A 25,587-nucleotide genomic window follows, 5' to 3' on the forward strand; every position below is an offset into this window, starting at 1 on the left:
ACCACTGATCTAAACGATACCGTTTGATCAGCTGCTCGTCATCAAACAAAGCCAGGACATCGTTCCGCTCCCTGAACGTTGGCGCACGTCTCTCTCGCCTCAGTGCCATCCCCCGCTGGCAACTCCTAACCACTTAGGACACCTCTGAAGGTCTCTTAAATATCGTGGAGAGTAGGAGTGATTCTTAGACTTAAGAACGTTGATAAATAGCTTTTATTCTTAAGTTTGAGAGTAGGATTAAATTGTAAAATGGCACTCTAAGACGCTTGATAAATACGGCCCCTGGTCTGCTCCCGGTGTATTGATGTATTTATTATGGACGTGTGTTAGCGATTGCTCATAAACAAACGGAAAAGGGCAAGAAATATGAAATTGTAAATATGTGATATAATGAAATGATTACTAAAGCAAACATTAAGTCCATTCCCACGACTCCTCTAAATCTCAGGAATGCAGTTGTCTTAAGTGCATTATATTTTGACGTCACCCCACTAAAAGAGGCATTGTAACATATTTTTAAAGGTGTGACGGGGAGTTGACCTGTCCGCAATGTGACTAGTCACTGCTTTCTCCTCTAAATATAGTAACAGCTGCGGGACGTCAACACCAGCAAAGTGCTGCAGCTCAAGTGGTAGGAGTCCACTTTTGTGTTGCTGTAAACAACAACAATAATATTAGTTAGAAGTCTTTTCATCTGCAAGGACAGCAGCAGACGGCAAGGAGCAAGTGAAAGGTAATCAAGTGCTTCTGTTTCCTGTTTGTGTGGAGGTTTGTGCTTTTTTTGACACTGAATTGCTTTACATCATGCTGACAATTTCATTGAAAAAGACTTAAGTGTTTTAAAATTCAGTGTATAAAAAATCAGTAAAAAAAATGTAAGCGTATAAAAATTCATTGTACGTGTAAAAAAATCATTGTATAAAATGTCAGTACAAAAAAAAATCCAGGGTATAAAAATTCTGTGTAAAACAAAATCAGTGGTTAAAAATTCAGTACAAAAAAATAATGCGTAAAAATTTTTTTAGCTTATAAAAATTCACTGTACGTGTACAAAAATCAGTGTATAAAATGTCGGTACAAAAAAAATTCAGTTGATAAAAATTCAGTGTAAAACTCCATATATAAAAATTCAGTACAAAAAAATTGTGCGTAAAATTTTTTTTTAGCATATAAAAATTCATTGTACGTGTAAAAAAATCTGTGTATAAAATGTCAGTACAAAAAAAAAATCCAGGGTATAAAAATTCAGTGCAAAACAAAATCAGTGGATAAAAATTCAGTGTAAAAAAAAATCAGTGTATAAAAATTCAGTACAAAAAAATTATGTTTAAAAAAATTAATTGTACGTGTAAAAAAAAATCAGTGTATAAAATCTCAGTACAAAAAAAAATCCAGGGTGTAAAAATTCAGTGTAAAACAAAATCAGTGGATAAAAATTCAGGGTAAAAAAATTTTTAGCGTCTAAAAATTCATTGTACGTGTAAAAAAATCAGTGTATAAAATGTCAGTACAAAAAAAAATCCAGGGTATACAAATTCTGTGTAAAACAATCAGTGGATAAAAATTCAGTACAAAAAAATTATGCGATAACATTTTTTTAGCGTATAAAAATTCATTGTACGTATAAAAAAAAGCAGTGTATAAAATCTCAGTACAAATAAAATCCATGGTATAAAAATTCGGTATAAAACAAAATCAGTGGATAAAAATTCAGTGTAAAAAAAAAAATCAGTGTATAAAAATTCAGTACAAAGAAATTATGCGTAAAAAAAATTTTTGCGTATAAAAATTCATTGTACGTGTAAAAAAAAATCAGTGTATAAAATGTCAGTACAAAAAAAAATCCAGGGTATAAAAATTCTGTGTAAAACAAAATCAGTGGATAAAAATTCAGTGTAAAAAAAAATCAGTGGATAAAAATTCAGTACAAAGAAATTATGCGTAACATTTTTTTTAGGGTATTAAAATTCATTGTACGTGTAAAAAAATCTGTGTATAAAATCTCAGTACAAAAAAAAAATCCAGGGTATAAAATATCAGTGTAAAACAAAATCAGTGGATAAAAATTCAGTGTAAAAAAAAATCAGTGTATAAAAATTCAGTAAAAAAAAATTATGTTTAAAAAAATCCATTGTACGTGTAAAAAAAAATCTGTGTATAAAATGTCAGTGCAAAAAAAAAATCCAGGGTATACAAATTCTGTGTAAAACAAAATCAGTGGATAAAAATTCAGTACAAAAAAATTATGCGTAAAAATTTTTTTAGCGTATAAAAATTCATTGTACGTATAAAAAAAAGCAGTGTATAAAATCTCAGTACAAATAAAATCCAGGGTATAAAAATTCGGTGTAAAACAAAATCAGTGGATAAAAATTCAGTGTAAAAAAAAAATCAGTGTATAAAAATTCAGTACAAAGAAATTATGCGTAAAAAAATTTTTTGCGTATAAAAATTCATTGTACGTGTAAAAAAAAATCAGTGTATAAAATGTCAGTACAAAAAAAAATCCAGGGTATAAAAATTCTGTGTAAAACAAAATCAGTGGATAAAAATTCAGTGTAAAAAAAAATCAGTGGATAAAAATTCAGTACAAAGAAATTATGCGTAACATTTTTTTTAGCGTATAAAAATTCATTGTACGTGTAAAAAAATCAGTGTATAAAATGTCAGTCCAAAAAAAAAATGCAGGGTATAAAAATTCAGTGTAAAACAAAATCAGTGGATAAAAATTCTGTGTAAAAAAATCAGTATATAAAAATTCGGTACAAAAAAATTCTGCGGAAATTTTTTTTAGCGTATAAAAATTCCTTAAACGTGTAAAAAATCAGTGTATAAAATCTCAGTACAAAAAAAACCCCACGGGTATACAAATTCAGTGTAAAACAAAATCAGTGGATAAAAATTAAGTTTAAAAAAAATCAGTGGATAAAAATTCAGTACTAAAAAATTATGCGTATAAAAATTCATTGTACATGTAAAAAAAATAAGTGTATAAAATCTCAGTACAAAAAAAATCCAGGGTATAAAAATTCAGTGTAAAACAAAATCAGTAGATACAAATTCAGTGTAAAAAAATCAGTATATAAAAATTCAGTATAAAAAAATTCAGCGTAAAAAATTTTTTAGCATATAAAAATTCATTGTAGGTGTAAAAAAAATCTGTGTATAAAATCTCAGTACAAAAAAAAAATACAAGGTATAAAAATTCAGTGTGAAACCAAATCGGTGGATAAAAATTCAGTGTCGAAAAAAAAAATCAGTATGCTAAATGTACAGTAAGATGACTAATTCAGTGTTAATATTTGTATCTGTAGTGGAAATGTCGGGCCCCAAGGTCCTAAAGGTTAAGAACCCCTGCTCTAAAACATGAGTCAATATAAACAAGTATCAAATAAATACTGTGTTGCATATTCCTTATACATACAAAGTCTTCAAGGCCGAAAGCGTACTAGAAGGTATCCAGTAACAAAAGTGTCCGCAACATTCGACTTACTGCGTTGTGACTTTAATGAATTATTGTGGCCACGAGGTGTCACCAAAAAGCCAATTACCATTGCATTTCAATTTAAAGACAGCATTCAGACAGGTGATAAGAAATAGGTTTTTGTTTGAGGAATTTCACTTGATCGAACGTTCCACGCTACAAAATAAAAGAAGTACGCAACATGATCCGTGCTCATATTGTATCGGATCGATATCGGTATTAGTCAACATTCAAGGCTCAGTCATCGGTAAAACAAGAAAGTTGTATCGGGACGCCCCCTACGCAATAGTGCCGATACTGCATGATATGCTGTCAAATGCCGCCGATCAGGCGATCAATAACCGGCTTTGATCCCGCCGTGTTAGCATGGAGTTTACGGCCTTGGTGATGGCGGAGGATGAAGAGGAGGATGAAGACGTGCAGTATGTGATCGAGCAGAGTCTGCAGGACAGCAACAAACACACGCAGGAAGGCTTCAACAACACCAGGAGGTCAGACACTGGCTGACGAGCACCTGTCTGTAAATATCAGCATATTCTTCCAGAATATATATATATACTGTACATATACATATATATGTATACATATATATATATATAATTATATACACATATATATATATATATACTGTATGTATATATATATATATATAATGATGCATCTCTTCCAGCGCTCAGTGTGCAGACAGTGTTGCTATTTTCACTGCTATAAGGCAAGGTGAGTGGACTTGATTTATCATCATAATAATAATAATAATAATAATAATAATAAAGTACTTTGGTTGTGTGACCAAGCAGGCCGAGAGAAGCTTGTGGAAGATCTGTGTGGTAAGAGGAGGAACTCTTTTCTCCAGACGGACAGCAGAGGATGGACGCCTCTCCATGAAGCATCCACACAGAGCAACCTAACCATCCTGGAGCTCACTTATGGAGGTCAGTATCACAACCAGTCTGTATCAGACACCATCAGTAGCAGACACAATTAGTATCAGACACCATCAGTATCAGACACAATTAGTATCAGACACAATTAGTATCAGACACAATCTGTATCTGACACAATCAGTATCAGACATAATCAGTTTCAGACACCATCAATATCATACATTATCAGTATCAGAAACATCAGTATCATAACCATCAACTATCTGACGCCATCAGTATCCGAACCACCAGTATCAAAACCATCAGTATTAGACACCATTAGTATCAGAACCATCAGTATCAGACACAATAAGTATCAGACACTATCAGTATCAGACACATTAAGTATCAGACATCATCGGTATCAGAACCATCAGTATCAGAACCGTCAGTATCAGACACCATCAGTATCAGACACCATCAGTATCAGACCCAATCAGTATCAAACACCATCAGCATCTGAACATCAGTATCAGAACCATCAGCATCAGAACCATCGGTATCAGACACCATCGGTACCAGACACATTAAGTAACAGACACCATCGGTATCAGAACCATCAGTATCAGAACCGTCAGTATCAGACACCATCAGTATCAGTCACCGTCAGTATCAGACACCATCAGTATCAAACACCATCAGTATCAGACACAATCAGCATCTGAACATCGGTATCAGAACCATATGCATCAGAACCATCGGTATCAGACACCATCAGTATCAGACACATTAAGTATCAGACACCATCAGTATCAAAACCATCAGCATTAGAACAATCGGTATCAGACATCAGTATCAGACACATTAAGTATCAGACACCATCGGTATCAGAACCATAAGTATTTATTTAAGTATCAGACACATCAGTATCAGACACCCATCAGTATCAGAACCAATCAGTATCAGACAACATTAGTATCAGACTGAGACACCATTAGTATCAGAACCAGTCCGTATCAGACACCATCAGTATCAGACACCATCAGTATCAGACACAATCAGCATCTGAACATCGTTATCAGACATTATCAGTATCAGACACTATCAGTATCTGAAACATCAGTATCAGACTATCAGTATCAGAACCATCAGTATCAGAAAATCAGTATCAGAACCATCAGTATCAGACAACATTAGTATCAGACTGAGACACCATTAGTATCAGAACCAGTCAGTATCAGACACCATCAGTAAGTATCAGACACCATCAGTAATCAGAACCGTCAGTATCAGACACCATCAGTATCAGACACAATCAGCATCTGAACATCGGTATCAGACATTATCAGTATCAGACACCACCCCCTTGTCCAGTTTCAGGCGAGGAGTCAATGGAGTATCAGACCCAGTCTGGGGACACGGCCCTCTTACTGGCGGTGGAAGGAGGACTAGTGGACAATGTCTCCTTCCTACTGGACCGCGGGGCTCGGCCCGACACGCAGAACCAGGACCAGGACTCCCCGCTGCTTTTAGGTACGGGATGTTGCCAACCCATAATGGTGTACATTAGGGAAAGGATTCATACCGCCCCATTCCTGGGCGGATCTCGCGTGAGAGGAAGAGGGAGGGTTGATCATTTGCTGAAAATGATGGAAAGCGCCACTCTACATAGACACTGACACTGTGGTCAAAGTTGGAATTGCCACAAAACACATTTGAAGATATTCAACACCCGCCCGATTTGTCACGTTTCATGTGTCAGGTAAACCTTGATGAAGGAGGCTTCAATGAATCCCCTTCCTACTGTATCATACTCTGATTGTTTGTCTACTTCCTGGTGCTCTACATAACATCTGTTTGTTTAGGAGAAGTAATACTCTGTATCACATGTCAAATACATTGAGGTGAAGGGGGAGTTACAGTGATACAATTATGCTATCGTATCAGACACCATCAATATCACACACAGTCAGTCTCAGGACACAATTAGTATCAGACACAATCAGACTCAAAACCATCGGTATCAGACAATCTGTATCAGAACCATCAGTATCAGACACAATCAGTATCAGACCATCAGTATCAGACACAATCAGTATCAGAAACATCTGTATCAGAACCATTAGTATCAGGCACAATCAGTATCAGAACTGTATCAGGCACAATCAGTATCAGAACCATCAGTATCAGACACAATCAGTATCAGAACCATCTGTATCAGGCACCATCAGTATCAGAACCATCAGTATTAGACATAATCAATATCAGAACCATCTGTATCAGACACATCAGTATCAGACACCATAAAGTATCAGACACAATCAGTATCAGAACCATCAGTATCAGAACCATCAGTATTAGACACAATCAATATCAGACACAATCAGTATCAGAACCATCAGTATCAGACACCATCAGTATCAGAAGCATCAGTATCACACACCATCAGTATCAGACACCACCAGTATCAGACACCACCAGTATCAGAACCATCAGTATCAGACACGATCAGTATCAGACAAAATCAGTATCAGAACCATCAGTATTAGACACAATCAATATCAGACAATCAGTATCAAAACCATCAGTATCAGAACTATCAGTATCAAAACTACCAGTATCAGAACCATCAGTATCAGACACGATCAGTATCAGACAGAATCAGTATCAGAACCATCAGTATTAGACAATCAATATCAGACACAATCAGTATCAGAACCATCAGTATCAGACACCATCAGTATCAGAACCATCAGTATCAGAACCATCAGTACCAGAACTATCAGTATCAGAACCACCAGTATCAGAACCATCAGTAGCAGACACAATCAGTATCAGAACCATCAGTATTAGACACAATCAATATCAGACACAATCAGTATCAGAGCCATCAGTATCAGAACCATCACTATCAGACACCATCAGTATTAGACACAATCAATATCAGACACAATCAGTATCAGAAGCATCAGTATCAGACACAGTCAGTATCAGAAGCATCAGTATCAGTCAGAGTGATGAAATGACTTGTGACCTCATCGTGGTGGTCTGCAGCGATCCGGTCCGGCCGTGTCCACCTGGTGAAGTTGCTGCTCCAGAGGGGAGCCTCCGTCAACCAGGAGGGTCTCCACAGACGGCGGCCGCTCCACGAGGCCTCTCGGCTGGGCAGAGTCGAGCTGGTCAGCCTGCTGCTGGAGGCCAAGGCGCTGCTGGACGCCCGCAGCCGCTTTGGCCTCACACCGCTGGCCCTGGCTGCCCAGGAGGGTCACCTGGAGGCGGCACAGGTCCTGCTGAGGAAAGGTGAGGACGGACATCATCATGCCATGTTTGCTGTGTAGGAAACACCTTTGACCCTTTTAAATACCCTCTTTACCTCATATTTATGACCTTTTATCTCTTCATTCCCACTTTTATCTCTTAGTTATACATTTTTTATATCACCATTTGGGCTTTTTACCATATATTTTTGACTTTTTATCTTATAATTATAACTAATATCTCATTTCGACTTTTACCTCAAAATTTGTATTTTTATCTCATGACGTTTTATCTCATAATTACGACTTCATATTTCATAATTTCGACTTTTTACCTCATAATTATGACTTTTTATCTCATAATTATGACTTTTTATCTCATAATTACTTTACATTTCATAATTTTGACTTTTTACCTCTTATGACGTTTTATCTGATAATGCAGACTTTTTACCTCATAATTACGACTTATCTCATAATTACGACTTTACATTTCATAATTTTGATTTTTTACCTCATAATTATGACGTTTTATCTGATAATGCAGACTTTTTACTTCATAATTCTCACTTTTTATCTCATTACGACTTTATATTTCATAATTATGACTTTGTACATCATAATTACAACTTTATCTCATCGTTTTGACTTTTTATCTCATAAATACGACTTCTCATAATTACGACTTTTTATCTCATAATTCAGACTTTTTACCTCATAATTATAACTTTTTTAGCTCATAATTACGACTTTTTATCTCATAATTCAGACTTTTTACCTCATAATTATAACTTTTTTATCTCATAATTCAGACTTTTTACCTCATAATTTCGACTTTTTACCTCATAACTATGACTTTATATTTCATAATTGACTTTTTACCTCATAATTACGACTTTTTCATAATTACGACTTTTTATCTCATAATTTCGACTTTTTATCTCATAATTATAACTTACCATTGTTTTTTTGTGTGTGGTGGAAACGGGCTCCCATAAAACTCTGAGATAAAAAGTCATGGGGTAAAAAGTTTAAATTATTTATGTGATAATTATGACCTTTTATCTCATAGTGTGCATGCGTAATGGGGTACTTTTGATCCTACAACAGATTGTAGAATTGACTTGACGTTACTTCCTGTATGAAAAATGGTAAAGACATTTGACCCCTTTTTAAATACCTTATTTTCCGGGCTATATTTGAGAAGAAATAACTATTTTTACATATATTAGCCTTACGGGACTATTAGGTGCAGATATACACCGGTACGAAATATTTTATAAAGGTTTCTTTACATACCTTAATTGTTTCCAAACGGTGTCTGCAACACGGCAGTAAAACGGCTGATCAAACAAAACAGAAGGCATTGTTAAGGACCCACTAGCTGCACAAGCTAGCTCTCCAATCAGCTAAAAAGACTCAATAACTCCACGGTGACATTTTGGTGAATTTACAAAACTGAAACAGTACAAAAAGAATGCCTTTGCAAGTTAATAATACTAACACAGACACTCTTAAAATGTGTTAGCATATTTGCTAATGCTAACAACGCTAGCATCATTACATTTCGATAGCACGTACAAACATGCAAAAAACATTCCTACAGACATCACACACAGGGCAGTTTAGTAAGTAAGAATAGTTTTAGTTATATTGTAAAACTTACAAAAGTTGCTTGGAGTGATGAATGAAGAATCCATACTAGTAGAAATGCCATGGACGGTTATACTTCCGGTTCAAGGTACAAAACAGGAAGTACATTTTCAATCTGCAGCACCTGCAGTGAGCGAACTTGTCCAAAAGATGGCGCCAAAACACAAACAATAACACACCTTTTTAGTGTCTCCTTCCGTGTGATATAAAACTATTTGGTGAATACAGAACATTATGGCCGTGAGCAAAGTCAAATCCATGAATTAGCTGCATCGTTTTATAAGCCGCAGGGTTCAAAGCGTGGGAAAAATACAGTAATAAGAATCCATACTTTTAGTTCAGAAGTTGAGCAGGGCCCAGAAGGTTGTGGTGGTCACTCGTTAAATTTGTGGTGGTCGCCCGTTACATTTGTAGTGGTCGCACGTTACATTTGTGGTGGTCGCCCGTTACATTTGTGGTGGTCGCCCGTTACATTTGTGGTGGTCGCCCGTTACGTTTGTGGTGGTCGCCCGTTACGTGTGTGGTGGTCGCCCGTTACGTGTGTGGTGGTCGCCCGTTACATTTGTGGTGGTCGCCCGTTACATTTGTGGTGGTCGCCCGTTACATTTGTGGTGGTCGCCCGTTACATTTGTGGTGGTCGCCCGTTACATTTGTGGTGGTCGCACGTTATGTGTGTGGTGGTCACACGTTATGTGTGTGGTGGTCACCCGTTATGTGTGTGGTGGTCACCCGTTACATTTGTGGTGGTCGCCCGTTACATCTGTGGTGGTCACCAGTCATATGTGTGGTGGTCGCCCGTCATATGTGTGGTGGTCGCCCGTCATATGTGTGGTGGTCGCCCGTCACATTTGTGGTGGTCGCCCGTTACATTTGTGGTGGTCGCCCGTTACATTTGTGGTGGTGGCACATTACATTTGTGGTGGTCACACGTTATGTGTGTGGTGGTTACCCGTTACATTTGTGGTGGTCACCCGTTATATGTGTAGTGGTCACCCGTTATATGTGTAGTGGTCACCCGTCATATGTGTAGTGGTCACCCGTCATATGTGTGGTGGTCACCCGTCATATGTGTGGTGGTCACCCGTCATATGTGTGGTGGTCACCCGTCATATGTGTGGTGGTCGCCCGTCATATGTGTGGTGGTCGCCCGTCATATGTGTGGTGGTCGCCCGTCATATGTGTGGTGGTCGCCCGTTACATGTGTGGTGGTCGCCCGTTACGTTTGTGGTGGTCGCCCGTTACGTTTGTGGTGGTCGCCCGTTACGTTTGTGGTGGTCGCCCGTTACGTTTGTGGTGGTCGCCCGTTACGTTTGTGGTGGTCGCCCGTTACGTTTGTGGTGGTCGCCCGTTACGTTTGTGGTGGTCGCCCGTTACGTTTGTGGTGGTCGCCCGTTACGTTTGTGGTGGTCGCCCGTTACGTTTGTGGTGGTCGCCCGTTACGTTTGTGGTGGTCGCACGTTACGTTTGTGGTGGTCGCACGTTACATTTGTGGTGGTCGCACGTTACATTTGTGGTGGTCGCACGTTACATTTGTGGTGGTCGCACGTTACATTTGTGGTGGTCGCACGTTACATTTGTGGTGGTCGCCCGTTACATTTGTGGTGGTCGCCCGTTACATTTGTGGTGGTCGCCCGTTACATTTGTGGTGGTCGCACGTTACATTTGTGGTGGTCGCACGTTACATTTGTGGTGGTCGCCCGTTACATTTGTGGTGGTCAGCCGTTACATTTGTGGTGGTCACGCGTCACATGTGTGCATTTGTGGTGGTCAGCCGTTACATTTGTGGTGGTCACGCGTCACATTTGTGGTGGTCGCCCGTCACATGTGTGGTGGTCGCCCGTCACATTTGTGGTGGTCAGCCGTTACATTTGTGGTGGTCACGCGTCACATGTGTGGTGGTCGCCCGTCGCATGTGTGGTGGTCGCCCGTCGCATGTGTGGTGGTCGCCCGTCACATTTGTGGTGGTCGCCCGTTACATTTGTGGTGGTCGCCCGTTACATTTGTGGTGGTCGCCCGTTACATTTGTGGTGGTCGCACGTTACATTTGTGGTGGTCGCACGTTATGTGTGTGGTGGTCACACGTTATGTGTGTGGTGGTCGCCCGTTACATTTGTGGTGGTCGCCCGTTACATCTGTGGTGGTCACCAGTCATATGTGTGGTGGTCGCCCATCATATGTGTGGTGGTCGCCCGTCACATTTGTGGTGGTCGCCCGTTACATTTGTGGTGGTCGCCCGTTACATTTGTGGTGGTCGCACATTACATTTGTGGTGGTCACACGTTATGTGTGTGGTGGTTACCCGTTACATTTGTGGTGGTCGCCCGTTACATTTGTGGTGGTCACCCGTTATATGTGTAGTGGTCACCCGTTATATGTGTAGTGGTCACCCGTTATATGTGTGGTGGTCACCCGTCATATGTGTGGTGGTCACCCGTCATATGTGTGGTGGTCACCCGTCATATGTGTGGTGGTCACCCGTCATATGTGTGGTGGTCACCCGTTACATGTGTGGTGGTCGCCCGTTACATTTGTGGTGGTCGCCCGTTACATTTGTGGTGGTCGCCCGTTACATTTGTGGTGGTCGCCCGTTACGTTTGTGGTGGTCGCCCGTTACGTTTGTGGTGGTCGCACGTTACGTTTGTGGTGGTCGCACGTTACGTTTGTGGTGGTCGCACGTTACGTTTGTGGTGGTCGCACGTTACATTTGTGGTGGTCGCACGTTACATTTGTGGTGGTCGCACGTTACATTTGTGGTGGTCGCCCGTTACATTTGTGGTGGTCGCACATTACATTTGTGGTGGTCGCCCGTTACATTTGTGGTGGTCGGCCGTCATATGTGTGGTGGTCGCCCGTCATATGTGTGGTGGTCGCCCGTCACATTTGTGGTGGTCGCCCGTTACATTTGTGGTGGTCGCCCGTTACATTTGTGGTGGTCGCACATTACATTTGTGGTGGTCACACGTTATGTGTGTGGTGGTTACCCGTTACATTTGTGGTGGTCGCCCGTTACATTTGTGGTGGTCACCCGTTATATGTGTAGTGGTCACCCGTTATATGTGTAGTGGTCACCCGTTATATGTGTGGTGGTCACCCGTCATATGTGTGGTGGTCACCCGTCATATGTGTGGTGGTCACCCGTCATATGTGTGGTGGTCACCCGTTACATGTGTGGTGGTCGCCCGTTACATGTGTGGTGGTCGCCCGTTACATTTGTGGTGGTCGCCCGTTACGTTTGTGGTGGTCGCCCGTTACGTTTGTGGTGGTCGCCCGTTACGTTTGTGGTGGTCGCCCGCTACGTTTGTGGTGGTCGCCCGTTACGTTTGTGGTGGTCGCCCGTTACGTTTGTGGTGGTCGCCCGTTACGTTTGTGGTGGTCGCACGTTACGTTTGTGGTGGTCGCACGTTACATTTGTGGTGGTCGCCCGTTACATTTGTGGTGGTCGCACATTACATTTGTGGTGGTCGCCCGTTACATTTGTGGTGGTCGCCCGTTACATTTGTGGTGGTCGCCCGTTACATTTGTGGTGGTCGCCCGTTACATTTGTGGTGGTCAGCCGTTACATTTGTGGTGGTCATGCGTCACATGTGTGCATTTGTGGTGGTCAGCCGTTACATTTGTGGTGGTCACGCGTCACATTTGTGGTGGTTGCCCGTCACATGTGTGGTGGTCGCCCGTCACATTTGTGGTGGTCAGCCGTTACATTTGTGGTGGTCACGCGTCACATGTGTGGTGGTCGCCCGTCGCATGTGTGGTGGTCGCCCGTCGCATGTGTGGTGGTCGCCCGTCGCATGTGTGGTGGTCGCCCGTCGCATGTGTGGTGGTCGCCCGTCGCATGTGTGGTGGTCGCCCGTCGCATGTGTGGTGGTCGCCCGTCGCATTTGTGGTGGTCGCCCGTCGCATGTGTGGTGGTCGCCCGTCACATGTGTGGTGGTCGCCTGTCGCATTTGCCGTCGCATTTGCCGTCGCATTTGCCGTCGCATTTGTGGTGGTCGCCTGTCGCATTTGTGGTGGTCGCCCGTCGCATTTGTGGTGGTCGCTCGTCGCATTTGTGGTGGTCGCTCGTCGCATTTGTGGTGGTCGCCCGCTACATCTGTGGTGGTCGCGAGTTACATTGGTGGTGGTCGCACGTAACATCTGTGGTGGTTGCACATAACATTTGTGGTGGTCACGAGTTACATTTGTGGTGGTCACACTTTACACTTGTGGTGGTCGCCCGCTACATTTGTGGTGGTCGCCCGCTACATTTGTGGTGGTCGCTCGTTACATTTGTGGTGGTCGCCCGCTACATTTGTGGTGGTCGCACGTAACATCTGTGGTGGTTGCACATAACATTTGTGGTGGTCACACTTTACATTTGTGGTGGTCACACGTTACATTTGTGGTGGTCGCCCGTTACATTTGTGGTGGTCACACGTTACATTTGTGGTGGTCACACATTACATTTGTGGTGGTCACACGTTACATTTGTGTGTGCTGTTGGCCAGGAGCAGACGTGACGTGTCAGGCGCAGGACGGGGCCTCCATCTTGTACGAGGCGTGTGCGAGCGGAGACGCCGCCATCGTCGAGCTGCTGCTGGAATACGGCGCCGACCCCAACGTGGCTAAACAGAGCTGGCACCTGCCGATCCACCGGGCCGCTCACAGGGGACACCTGCAGTAAATGAGAATCGGAGGAAGAAGCACATGGTTACCTTCATTTTATTCATTACTGTGTGTGTGTGCGTGTGTGTGTGTGTGTGTGTGTGTGTGTGTGTGTGTGTAGAGTTCTGAAGATACTCATCCCAGTAACGTCTATGGATGACATCAGCAACAGCGGAATGAGTCCACTACACAGTGCAGCAGCTGGAGAACACACACACTGCATCAAGGTGTGTGTGTGTGTGTGTGTGTGTGTGTGTGTGTGTGTGTGTGTGTGTGTGTGTGAGTGTCTAATAAACGTAAGTGGGTCTTCCAGCTGCTGCTGGACGAGGGCTTCGACCCAAACTACATGCTGCATCCCTGCGTGCGTCGAGGCTACGACGACGAGAGGAAGTCGGCGCTCTTCTTCGCCGTGTCCAACAACGACCTTGCGTCTGTCCGCCTGCTGCTGGAGGCCGGAGCTTTGACCAACCAGGACCCCGTCAAATGTCTGCAGGTGCGAGCGACAGGAGGCCGCGTCACTGCGGGGGCCCACACCAACACCAACACCAACACCCACACTCACACCTCTCACGAGTGCAGGAACACCGTGTCTGAATCCAATCTTTTTTCTTCTTTTTGTTAGCCCAAATGGCGTTTGTGTGCACGCACATTTCTGTATCTTTCTATATCTCTACCGTGATTGTGAGAGAAAAAGTCATTATTATGAGATACAAAGCCATAAGTATGAAATAAAAAGTCATTATTATGAGATAAAAAGTCATAAGTGTGAGATAAGAAAGTCGAAATTATGAGATAAAAATCATTTATCTCATAATTATGACTTTTTATCTCATATTTATGACTTTGTATCTCATGTCAAGTTTTTATGGCTTTTATCTCATAATTTCGACAAACAAAGTTGAAATTCTGAGATAAAAGTCATAGTCAAAATTATTTATCTCATAACTATGACTTTTTCCGACTTTCTCATAATTTCAACTTTTTATCCCATAATCATAACTTTTTATCTCATAATTTCAACTTTGTATCCCATAATCATGACTTTATCTCATAATTTTAACTTTTGAATCTCATAATTATGACTTCTAAATCATACCGGCAACTTTATCTCATAATTATGACTTTTTATCACATAATCAGGACTTCTGTCATAATTATGACTAAATCTCATAATTATGACTTTTTATTTCATACTAATAATTCCAACTTTATCTTGTAATTCCAACTTTTGATCTCATAAGTATGACTTTGTATCTTATATTCTGACTTTATATCTCATAATTATGACTTTTTAACTCATAATTATGACGTTTTATCTCAATACGACTTTATATTTCATAATTATGACTTTTTACATGATAATTACAACTTTATCTCATAATTACGACTTTTTATCTCATAATTATGACTTTTTACCTCATAATTATGACTTTGTGTCTCATAATGTCAAGTTTTTATCTCATACTTATGGCTTTTATCTCATAATTTCGACAAAGAAAGTTGAAATTCTGAGATAAAAGTCATAGTCAAAATGATTTATCTCATAACTATGTCTCATAATTTCATTTTTTTATCCCATAATTTCAACTTTTTATCCCATAATCATGACTTTATCTCATAATTTCAACTTTTGAATATCGTAATTATGACTTTTAAATCATACTTGCAACTTTATCTCATAATTATGACTAAATCTCATAATTATGACTTTTTATTTCATACTAATAATTCCAACTTTATCTTGTAATTCCAACTTTTGATCTCATAATTATGACTTTGTATCTTATATTCTGACTTTATATCTCATAATTATGACTTTTTAACTCATAATTATGACGTTTTATCTCATTACGACTTTATATTTCATAATTACGACTTTTTATCTCATAATTATGACTTTTTACATCATAATTACAACTTTATGACTTTGTGTCTCATAATGTCAAGTTTTTATTTCATACTTATGGCTTTTATCTCATAATTTCGACAAAGAAAGTTGAAATTCTGAGATAAAAGTCATAGTCAAAATTATTTATCTCATAACTATGACTTTTTCCGACTTTCTCATAATTTCAACTTTTTATCTCATTAATTTTAACTTTTTGTCTCATTAATTTCAATTTTTTATCCCATAATCATTACTTTTTATCTCATAATCATGACTTTTTCTCTCTCAATTTCAACTTTTTATCCCATAATCATGACTTTATCTCATAATTTCAACTTTTGAATATCATAATTATGACTTTTAAATCATACTTGCAACTCTATCTCATAATTATGACTTTTTATCTCATAATTATGACTAAATCTCATAATTATGACTTTTTATTTCATACTAATAATTCCAACTTTATCTTGTAATTCCAACTTTTGATCTCATAATTATGACTTTTTATCTCATATTTATGACTTTGTGTCTCATAATGTCAAGTTTTTATTTCATACTTATGGCTTTTATCTCATAATTTCAACAAAGAAAGTTGAAATTCAAAATTATTTATCTCAACTATGACTTTTTCCGACTTTCTCATAATTTCAACTTTTTTTCTCATTAATTTTAACTTTTTTTCTCATAATTTAATTTTTTTATCCCTTAATCATAACTTTTTATCTCATAATCATGCCTTTTTAGCTCATAATTTCAACTTTTTATCCCATAATCATGACTTCCTCATAATTTTAACTTTTGAATCTCATAATTATGACTTTTAAATCCTACTTGCAACTTTATCTCATAATTATGACTTTTTATCACATAATCAGGACTTCTCTCATAATTATGATTAAATCTCATAATTATGACTTATGACTAATAATTCCAACTTTATCTTGTAATTCCAACTTTTGATCTCATAATTATGACTTTGTATCTCATATTCTGACTTTATATCTCATAATTATGACTTTTTAACTCATACTTGCAACTTTTTATCTCATATTATGACTTTTTATCTCATCGTTATGACTTACCATTGGGGATTTTTTTTGGTGGCAGAAACAGGCTTCCATAAAATGTCACAGGGATAAAAAGTCTTAAATTATTTATCTCAAAATATGACTTTTTATCTTATAATTTCCACATTTTATCTCATAATTATGACTTTTCATCTCATAAATTCGACTTTTTATTTTCATTTCATTTTATTTTTTTGATTTGGGTTCCCTTTTTTGGTTCTTAGTTCTGATAAGTGAAGTGGTTCACACACCATGCAGGGTCGTACAATTCACATTTTTATTCTAGTTTATGTTTTGACATGGATTTGTACATTTTATTCTTGCTGATTATTTGTGTATTTTTCCAGTATTGTTGAAAATTCAAAAATAGTGACATCACTGTCAAAGCACAAGAAAATATGGAATGTTTTTGAACATTTGCCATCAATAGTTATATTGGTGTGAACTAAAATGATTCTGCTACCAGTGGTCATTACCTTGAATAAAAACACCAACATTGATAATAAGGCGCCATCTTTTGAACGGTTCTTTACAAGGAAAATCTCCTCAAAGAGCCTTAAATCCAGTTTCTAGAAGACACTTGAAAGAAAGTGCTTACAATGTGACCCAAAATACAGAATTCACCTGCGATATATTTGGGTTGTTTATCATCTTATCCTGTTCAGGGTCAATCGTAGTCAAATATCCTCGTAATATTATTACAGTTCAGGGATTTATGTCTTTTTACAGTTGAATGATGGACAGTTTATACGGAGGTCATCAAGATTTTGCGATGGCCGCAGCTTGACACGGGAACAGACTATTTCTCTCACTGCCTAAATTCACCAAAATGTCACCGTGGAGTTATTGAGTCTTTTTAGCTGATTGGAGAGCTAGCTTGTGCAGCTAGTGGGTCCATGACCATGACTTCTGTTTTGTTTGATCAGCCGTTTTACTGCCGTGTTACAGACACCGTTTGGAAACAATTAAGTTATGTAAAGAAACCTTTATAAAATCTTTCGTACCGGTGTATATCTGCACCCTAAAGTCCCGTAAGGCTAATATATGTAAAAATAGTTATTTCTTCTCAAATATAGCCCGGAAAATACGGTATTTAAAAGGGGTCAAAGGTCTTTTACCATTTTTCAATACAGGAAGTAACATCAAGTCAATTCTACAATCTGTTCTAGGATCAAAAGTACCCCATTACGCATGCACACTATGAGAGAAAAAGTCATAATTATCACATAAATAATTTAAACTTTTTACCCCATGACTTTTTATCCCTAGAATTTTATGGGAGCCCGTTTCCACCACACACAAAAAAAACAATGGTAAGTTATAATTATGAGACTAAAATTCTATCATGAAATAAAAATGGGGTAAGAAGTCATAATTATGAGACAGAAAAATCAAAATGATTACATAAAGTCAAAATTATGAGCTACAAGTCAAAAATTTGAGATAAAAAGTCAAAATTATGAGATACAAAATCTGAATTATGAGATAAAAGGTTATGAGATAAAAAGTCGAAATTATGAGGTAAAGAGTCATAATTATCAGGGTAAAAAGTCATAATTATGAAATAAAAAAAGTCATAATTATGAGATAAAAAGTCGAAATTATGAGGTAAAAATACGTAATTGTGAGGTAAAAAGTCGAAATTATGAGGTAAAGAGTCATAATTATGAGATAAAAAGTCAAAATTACGAGATACAAAATCTGAATCATGAGATAAAATGTTATGAGATAAAAAATCGAAATTATGAGGTAAAAAGACATACCGGTAATTATGAGGTAAAACGTCATAATTATGAAATTAAAAAAGTCATAATTATGAGGTAAAAAGACATAATTATGAGGTAAAAAGTCGAAATTATGAGGTAAAGAGACATAATTATGAGGTAAAGAGTCATAATTACGAGATACAAAATTTGAATCATGAGATAAAATGTTATGAGATAAAAAAAATCAAAATTATGAGGTAAAAAGACATACCGGTAATCATGAGGTAAAACGTCATAATTATGAAATTTAAAAAGTCGAAATTATGAGGTAAAGAGTCATAATTATGAGGTAAAGAGTCATAATTATGAGGTAAAGAGTCATAATTATGAGATAAAAAGTCAAAATTATGAGATACAAAATCTGAATTATGAGATAAAATGTTATGAGATAAAAAAAAATCCAAATTATGAGGTAAAAAGACATACCGGTAATTATGAGGTAAAACGTCATAATTATGAAATTTAAAAAGTCGAAATTATGAGGTAAAGAGTCATAATTATGAGGTAAAGAGTCATAATTATGAGGTAAAGAGTCATAATTATGAGATAAAAAGTCAAAATTATGAGATACAAAATCTGAATTATGAGATAAAATGTTATGAGATAAAAAAAAATCCAAATTATGAGGTAAAAAGACATACCGGTAATTATGAGGTAAAACGTCATAATTATGAAATTAAAAAAGTCAAAATTATGAGGTAAAAATACATAATTATGAGGTAAAAAGTCGAAATTATGAGGTAAAGAGTCATAATTATGAGGTAAAAAGTCAAAATTACGAGATACAAAATCTGAATTATGAGATAAAAGGTTATGAGATAAAAAGTCGAAATTATGAGGTAAAGAGTCATAATTATGAGGTAAAACGTCGTAATTATGAGGTAAAAAGACATAATTATGAGGTAAAAAGTCATAATTATGAAATTAAAAAAGTCATAATTATAAGATAAAAAGTCGAAATTATGAGGTAAGAAGACATAATTATGAGGTAAAAAGTCATAATTATAAAATAAAAAAAGTCATAATTATAAGATAAAAAGTCGAAATTATGAGGTAAAAAGACAATTATGAGGTAAAAAGACATAATTATGAGGTAAAAAGTCATAATTATAAAATAAAAAAAGTCATAATTATAAGATAAAAAGTCGAAATTATGAGGTAAAAAGACATAATTATGAGGTAAAAAGTCATAATTATGAGGTAAAAAGTCATAATTATGAAATAAAAAAGTCATAATTATAAGATAAAAAGTCGAAATTATGAGGTAAAAAGACATTATGAGGTAAAAAGTCATAATTATAAAATAAAAAAAGTCATAATTATAAGATAAAGTCGAAATTATGAGGTAAAAAGACATAATTATGAGGTAAAAGTCGAAATTATGAGATAAAGTCATAATTATGAGGTAAAAAGTCATAATTATGAGATAAAGTGGTAATTATGAGATAAAGTGGTAATTATGAGGTAAAAAGTCAATGAACTTAACTGCCAATTGGAGTTCCACCAGCATCCTGACACAACATGCAGTGTGTCCACTAAGTATTCACTGTGCTTCACTTTTCCATTTTTTCTTATGTTTTACAGCCTAATTCCAAAATAAAATACATTCATTTTGGTCCTCAAAATTCTACACACAATACCCCATCATTTTAAACCTTTTTGCAAATGCATTAAAAAATAAAAAAAACGAAGAAATCGGAAAATGTTCTAAAAACGTTAGTACATTGTCATTATGGGGTATTGTGTGTAGAATTTTGAGGACCAAAATGAATTTATTCCATTTTGGAAGAAAAAAAAAAAGGAAAAAGTGAAGAACTGTTTGAGTTTGGAGGCTCTACTGTATTTTAATTATTATTGGGGAAAAAACCATCTATTTAAAGAACTTTGTTTGGAAGTTTGGACGGGATCGCTGAAGTGTTGCTGCCATCTTGTCAGGTGGCTCTGCGCTCGGGCAACTACGAGTTGATGAAAGTTCTGCTGCGGTACGGCGCCAACGTCAACTTCTACTCCAGGATCAACACCACGCACTTCCCCTCGGCCCTGCAGTACGCCCTCGACGACCAGGTGCGTGTCTTCACAGCTGCTTACGGGGGCTCTTCTTGTGACCCGTGTGTGTGTCAGGTGGTTCTCAGGATGCTGTGTAGCTATGGTTACCACGTCCAGCGCTGCTTTGACTGTCCCTATGGCGACGGATGCCACGTTCCGGAGGAGTACGAGGGCTGGAGTGACACAGTCATCAAAGACACGATGGTACGCAAACACACCCCGAGTGCACATGAGACACATGTTGACGTGTGTGTGTGTGTGTGTGTGTGTGTGTGTGTGTGTGTGTGTGTGTGTGTGTGTGTGTGTGTGTGTGTGTGTGTGTGTGTGTGTGTGTGTGTGAGCGCAGTTCTGCGAGGTGATCACCGTGTCGTGGCTCAAGCATCTTTCAGGCCACGTGGTCCGGGTCTTGCTGGACTATGTGGATCATGTGACCTTGTGCTGCAAGCTGAAGGCGGTGCTCATGGAGCAGCAGCAATGGAGCGACATTTGCAGGCTGCAAGGTGACATCAGGACAGCGTGACCCTAAACAAGACTTAGGTCTTTAATATTACTTATTAGACCGAACACGCACGCGCTTGAGGTGAAGGCTAATTCGCTTTTAGCGTAACGTTAGCTCATTTTGCGGTGTGTGTGTGTGTGTGTGTTACGGACAGCAAAGCCCTGTCTGTCTGTTATTTCACTTGACCTTTTTCTGTGTTGATTGAGCTGTGTTGAAGCAGCAAAAAAGGACATTATGTTAAATGAAGAGTTTCTGTCTCTGATAGTTGATATAATAATGTAAGTGCATCATTAAGCCTACATGAACTCCATGGTGTTCAGGGATGAATAGTCTCTCCTATTGCTATTGTCAGGGCCGGCCCGTGGCATAGGCCGTATAGGCAAATGCTAAGGGCGCCGTCCATCAGGGGGCGCCACGCCAGTGCCACAAATGTAGAAAAAAAAAAAAAAAGAAAAAAAAGTTGGTACTATTATTTCTAAATACAAAAAATGATCCCACGTTAATTAAAATGCAAAGTAAAGCCTATTTAATAGAAATATTATTTGTTACAACATTTCCCCATTGTTTACACCAGCAGCGAGAGCGATTCGGACCGAGAAAGCGACGATTACCCCATTAATTTGAGCCAGGATGAAAGTTTCGTGGATGAGGAACGTGAGAGTGAAGGACTAGAGTGCAGTGCAGGACGTATCTTTTTTTGCTCTGACCGTAACTTAGGTACAAGCTGGCTCATTGGATTCCACACTCTCTCCCTTTTCTATTGTGGATCACGGATTTGTATTTTAAACCACCTCGGATACTATATCCTCTTGAAAATGAGAGTCGAGCACGCGAAATGGACATTCACAGTGACTTTTATCTCCACGACAATACATCGGCGAAGCACTTTAGCTACGGAGCTAACGTGATAGCATCAGGCTTAAATGCAGATAGAAACAAAAGAAATAAGCCCCTGACTGGAAGGATAGACAGCAGATCAACAATACTACTATCAGGAGACACCGAACCAAACACTGGACCTGTAACCACAAGGTAAATGCTGTGCCGCCTGTCGAAGCCTAGCAATGCTGTTGCTAACGACGCCATTGAAGCTAACTTAGCTACGGGACCTCACAGAGCTATGCTAAAACATTAGCTATCCACCTACGCCAGCCCTCATCTGCTCATCAACACCCGTGCTCACCTGCGTTCCAGCGATCGACGGCGCGACGAAGGACTTCACCCGATCATCGATGCGGTCGGCGGCTAGCGTCGGATAGCGCATCTGCTATCCAACTCAAAGTCCTCCTGGTTGTGTTGCTGCAGCCAGCCGCTAATACACCGATCCCACCTACAACTTTCTTCTTTGCAGTCTCCATTGTTCATTAAACAAATTACAAAAGATTCACCAACACAGATGTCCAGAATACTGTGGAATTTTGCGATGAAAACAGAGATTTTTGTATTGGATTCAATGTGTCCGAATACTTCCGTATCAACCATTGACGTCACGCACATACGTCATCATACATAGACGTTTTCAACCGGAAGTTTCCCGGGAAATCTAAAATGTCACTTTATAAGTTAACCCGGCCGTATTGGCATGTGTTGCAATGTTAAAATTTCATCGTTGATATATAAACTATCAGACTGCGTGGTCACTAGTAGTGGCTTTCAGTAGGCCTATGAATCATTAGTAATGCAGCAGCCTAGTTTTGAATGGCAGGGTCCCTGCTATCACATGTTGATAAAAATATAACATTTACATAATAAAAATCAACTACAGGCTTCCCAAATGCTGTAATAAATTAAGCATGATGAGTTGACTTGAAACTGTTTAATGTTGCACTTTTTATATGTAGAAGAAAAGTTTTGTCATTTTATTTAATCTGAGCAACAACTTGAGGCAGTTTAATGTTGATTAACAGAATTATTATAGTGTTCCCAATGTTAAAAGGATAAAGCCATTGTTTACAAATTTGGTAAATAAATAACCAAAAAATGTATATTTTGTTGTTTTCTTACTGTACCGAAAATGAACCGAACCGTGACCTCTAAACCGAGGTACGTACCGAACCGAAATTTTTGTGTACCGTTACACCCCTAATCATAACACATTATGATACTATCTTTAAAAACTAGTGACGCCTCAGTTTTGATCAGGGTCCCTTGAACGCACCACGATTGTGTGCTATGAGGTGCAAAAGTAAACATAACTTGTTGCCACACACATTCATTATATTTTTACCTTTCTTCTGTCACCCCACCCTGGTTCCCAAATGTTAACCGGCGGACTTAAATGAAAGAAAAGCTCAGGCCGTGGTCATGCGGCCCTGAACAACCCAGCTCTTGTTACCATGGCAACATGACGAGCTACATGGTTCCCAGGGTAGCAAGCGGGGGATTTCTACGCCGTGACGATGTACTTATTAACAAGATTGTTAAAACTAGAGATGTCCGATAATATCGGCCTGCCGATATTATCGGCCGATATATGATATATCGTTTTTTTTATTATCGGTATCGTTTTTTTTAATTTTGTTTTTTTTAATTAAATCAACATAAAAAACACAAGATACACTTACAATTAGTGCACCAACCCAAAAAAAACCTCCCTCCCCCATTTACACTCATTCACACAAAAGGGTTGTTTCTTTCTGTTATTAATATTCTGCTTCCTACATTATATATATCAATATATATCAATACAGTCTGCAAGGGATACAGTCCGTAAGCACACATGATTGTGCGTGCTGCTGCTCCACTAATAGTACTAACCTTTAACACTTAATTTTACTCATTTTCATTCATTACTAGTTTCTATGTAACTGTTTTTATATTGTTGTACTTTCTTTTTTATTCAAGAAAATGTTTTTAATTTATCTTATTTTACTAATTTTTTTAAAAAGTACCCTATCTTCACCATACCTGGTTGTCCAAATTAGACATAATAATGTGTTAATTCCACGACTGCATATATCGGTTGATATCGGTATCGGTAATTAAAGAGTTGGACAATATCGGAATATCGGATATCGGCAAAAAGCCATTATCGGACATCCCTAGTTAAAACCATTACGGTCAAAAGTGAATATGAATATTATTGTTTGCTCCTCCCACCTCCTTTAGAGAACGCTCGCTGCCTGCAGCATCTGTGTCGTCTGAGGATTCGCCGCTGCCTCGGTCGCCCTCGTCTGCGGTCGCCGGTCTTCATGAGCTTCCTGCCGTTGCCAGGGCGACTGAAGGACTACGTTCTTTACCGGGAGTACGACCTTCACGGGTGACAGGAGGTGCTGTCCACAAAATTTGATTTTGCCACACAGTAACGGTTTTACTTCAAAGTGATTTATATTCCGTCAGCTCACCTTTTTATGACACCTGGAAAGACTTTTATGTTGCTAGAGAACGGGGGTTAGTTGTCACAGAGGGCGCCGTCTCTGAAATTGGGATCAGAGCTCACCTATATAGTCGTCTCCGGTGTTAAGACAGTTGAGGTGAGACAACTTTTATTTCCTTGTCAAACTGTAAATATTCAGCTCCTCTGTGCTTTTACACTAAACAATTGTTGCTACCTGCAAGAGAAAACTCACTCACAAATGATTTGGCAGTACAGTCGTGAGTCAAGACCAGGCCTGGGCAATTATTTTGACTCGGTGGGGGGGCCACATTTAGAGAAAAAAATGTGTCTGGGGGCCGGTATATCTATTTTTAGGAACACTAATACAAAACCTCACAATAATGTCTGATTGAATGCTAAAAACTTCATGACAGACCGCCTTAAAAAACAATGGAATTTTACATTTTTCTACGAACGATAAAACACTGAATATTGACAAAATATGAACGTCACACCCCCTTTCGATCGACATATTTTACAGTCAAGTGAAACGTAACAAAAATGCAACAAGCAGTGAAATAAGAACGCAAATGGTACAAAATAAAACCACCTACAATCTGATATGTCTGATATATCACTAAGCTTTAGAACTTTGTTGTGAAAATCTCCTTCCGCGTCTGTGGAAACGCTTCCCGCCCACACTGCTTGGTGCCTCGTCTGAGCTGCTTAGACTTATACAAACTTTAATGATCCACAAGGGAAATTGTTCAACAAAGTAGCTCAGTTACAATGATGGAAAGTGTAAGGGTGGAAAGGACAATGCAGGTATAAATAGACTAAAAAAGCTATAAAAAAATCTAACATATATATAATATGTGTACAGAATAATTTATATACAGATATATTATATTATGTCTATAACATATATACAATATATACCAATGACCATGTACAATATTACAGTATATATAACAGCAGCAGCATAAAATAGAGAGTAGGTCCAGCAGGAAATAGAAGATAGACATTATAAACAAAGAGAAGTAGCTAGTGTTGTTGTAGTGTAGTGTTGCTGTGACGTAGATTACCATAGTAATTTATTAGATG

At 38.4% G+C, this 25,587-nt stretch overlaps 1 protein-coding gene across 1 annotated transcript; it reads left to right on the top strand.

Moving 5' to 3' along the window:
• Window positions 1–175: 175 nt before the first annotated feature.
• LOC133643335 (dynein axonemal heavy chain 12-like) lies at window positions 176–24,472 on the top strand. The gene is given in 13 exon segments (XM_062037822.1): window positions 176–733; window positions 3,850–3,980; window positions 4,142–4,201; window positions 4,282–4,416; window positions 5,722–5,880; window positions 7,402–7,647; window positions 13,742–13,913; window positions 14,020–14,125; window positions 14,212–14,391; window positions 20,558–20,686; window positions 20,744–20,872; window positions 21,015–21,168; window positions 24,276–24,472. Coding segments are annotated over 12 exon segments (1,797 nt in total). The 5' UTR covers window positions 176–733; window position 3,850.
• Window positions 24,473–25,587: the final 1,115 nt, after the last annotated feature.

This window comes from Entelurus aequoreus, linkage group LG26 (assembly GCF_033978785.1).
Source record: "Entelurus aequoreus isolate RoL-2023_Sb linkage group LG26, RoL_Eaeq_v1.1, whole genome shotgun sequence".
Taxonomy (NCBI): domain Eukaryota; kingdom Metazoa; phylum Chordata; class Actinopteri; order Syngnathiformes; family Syngnathidae; genus Entelurus; species Entelurus aequoreus.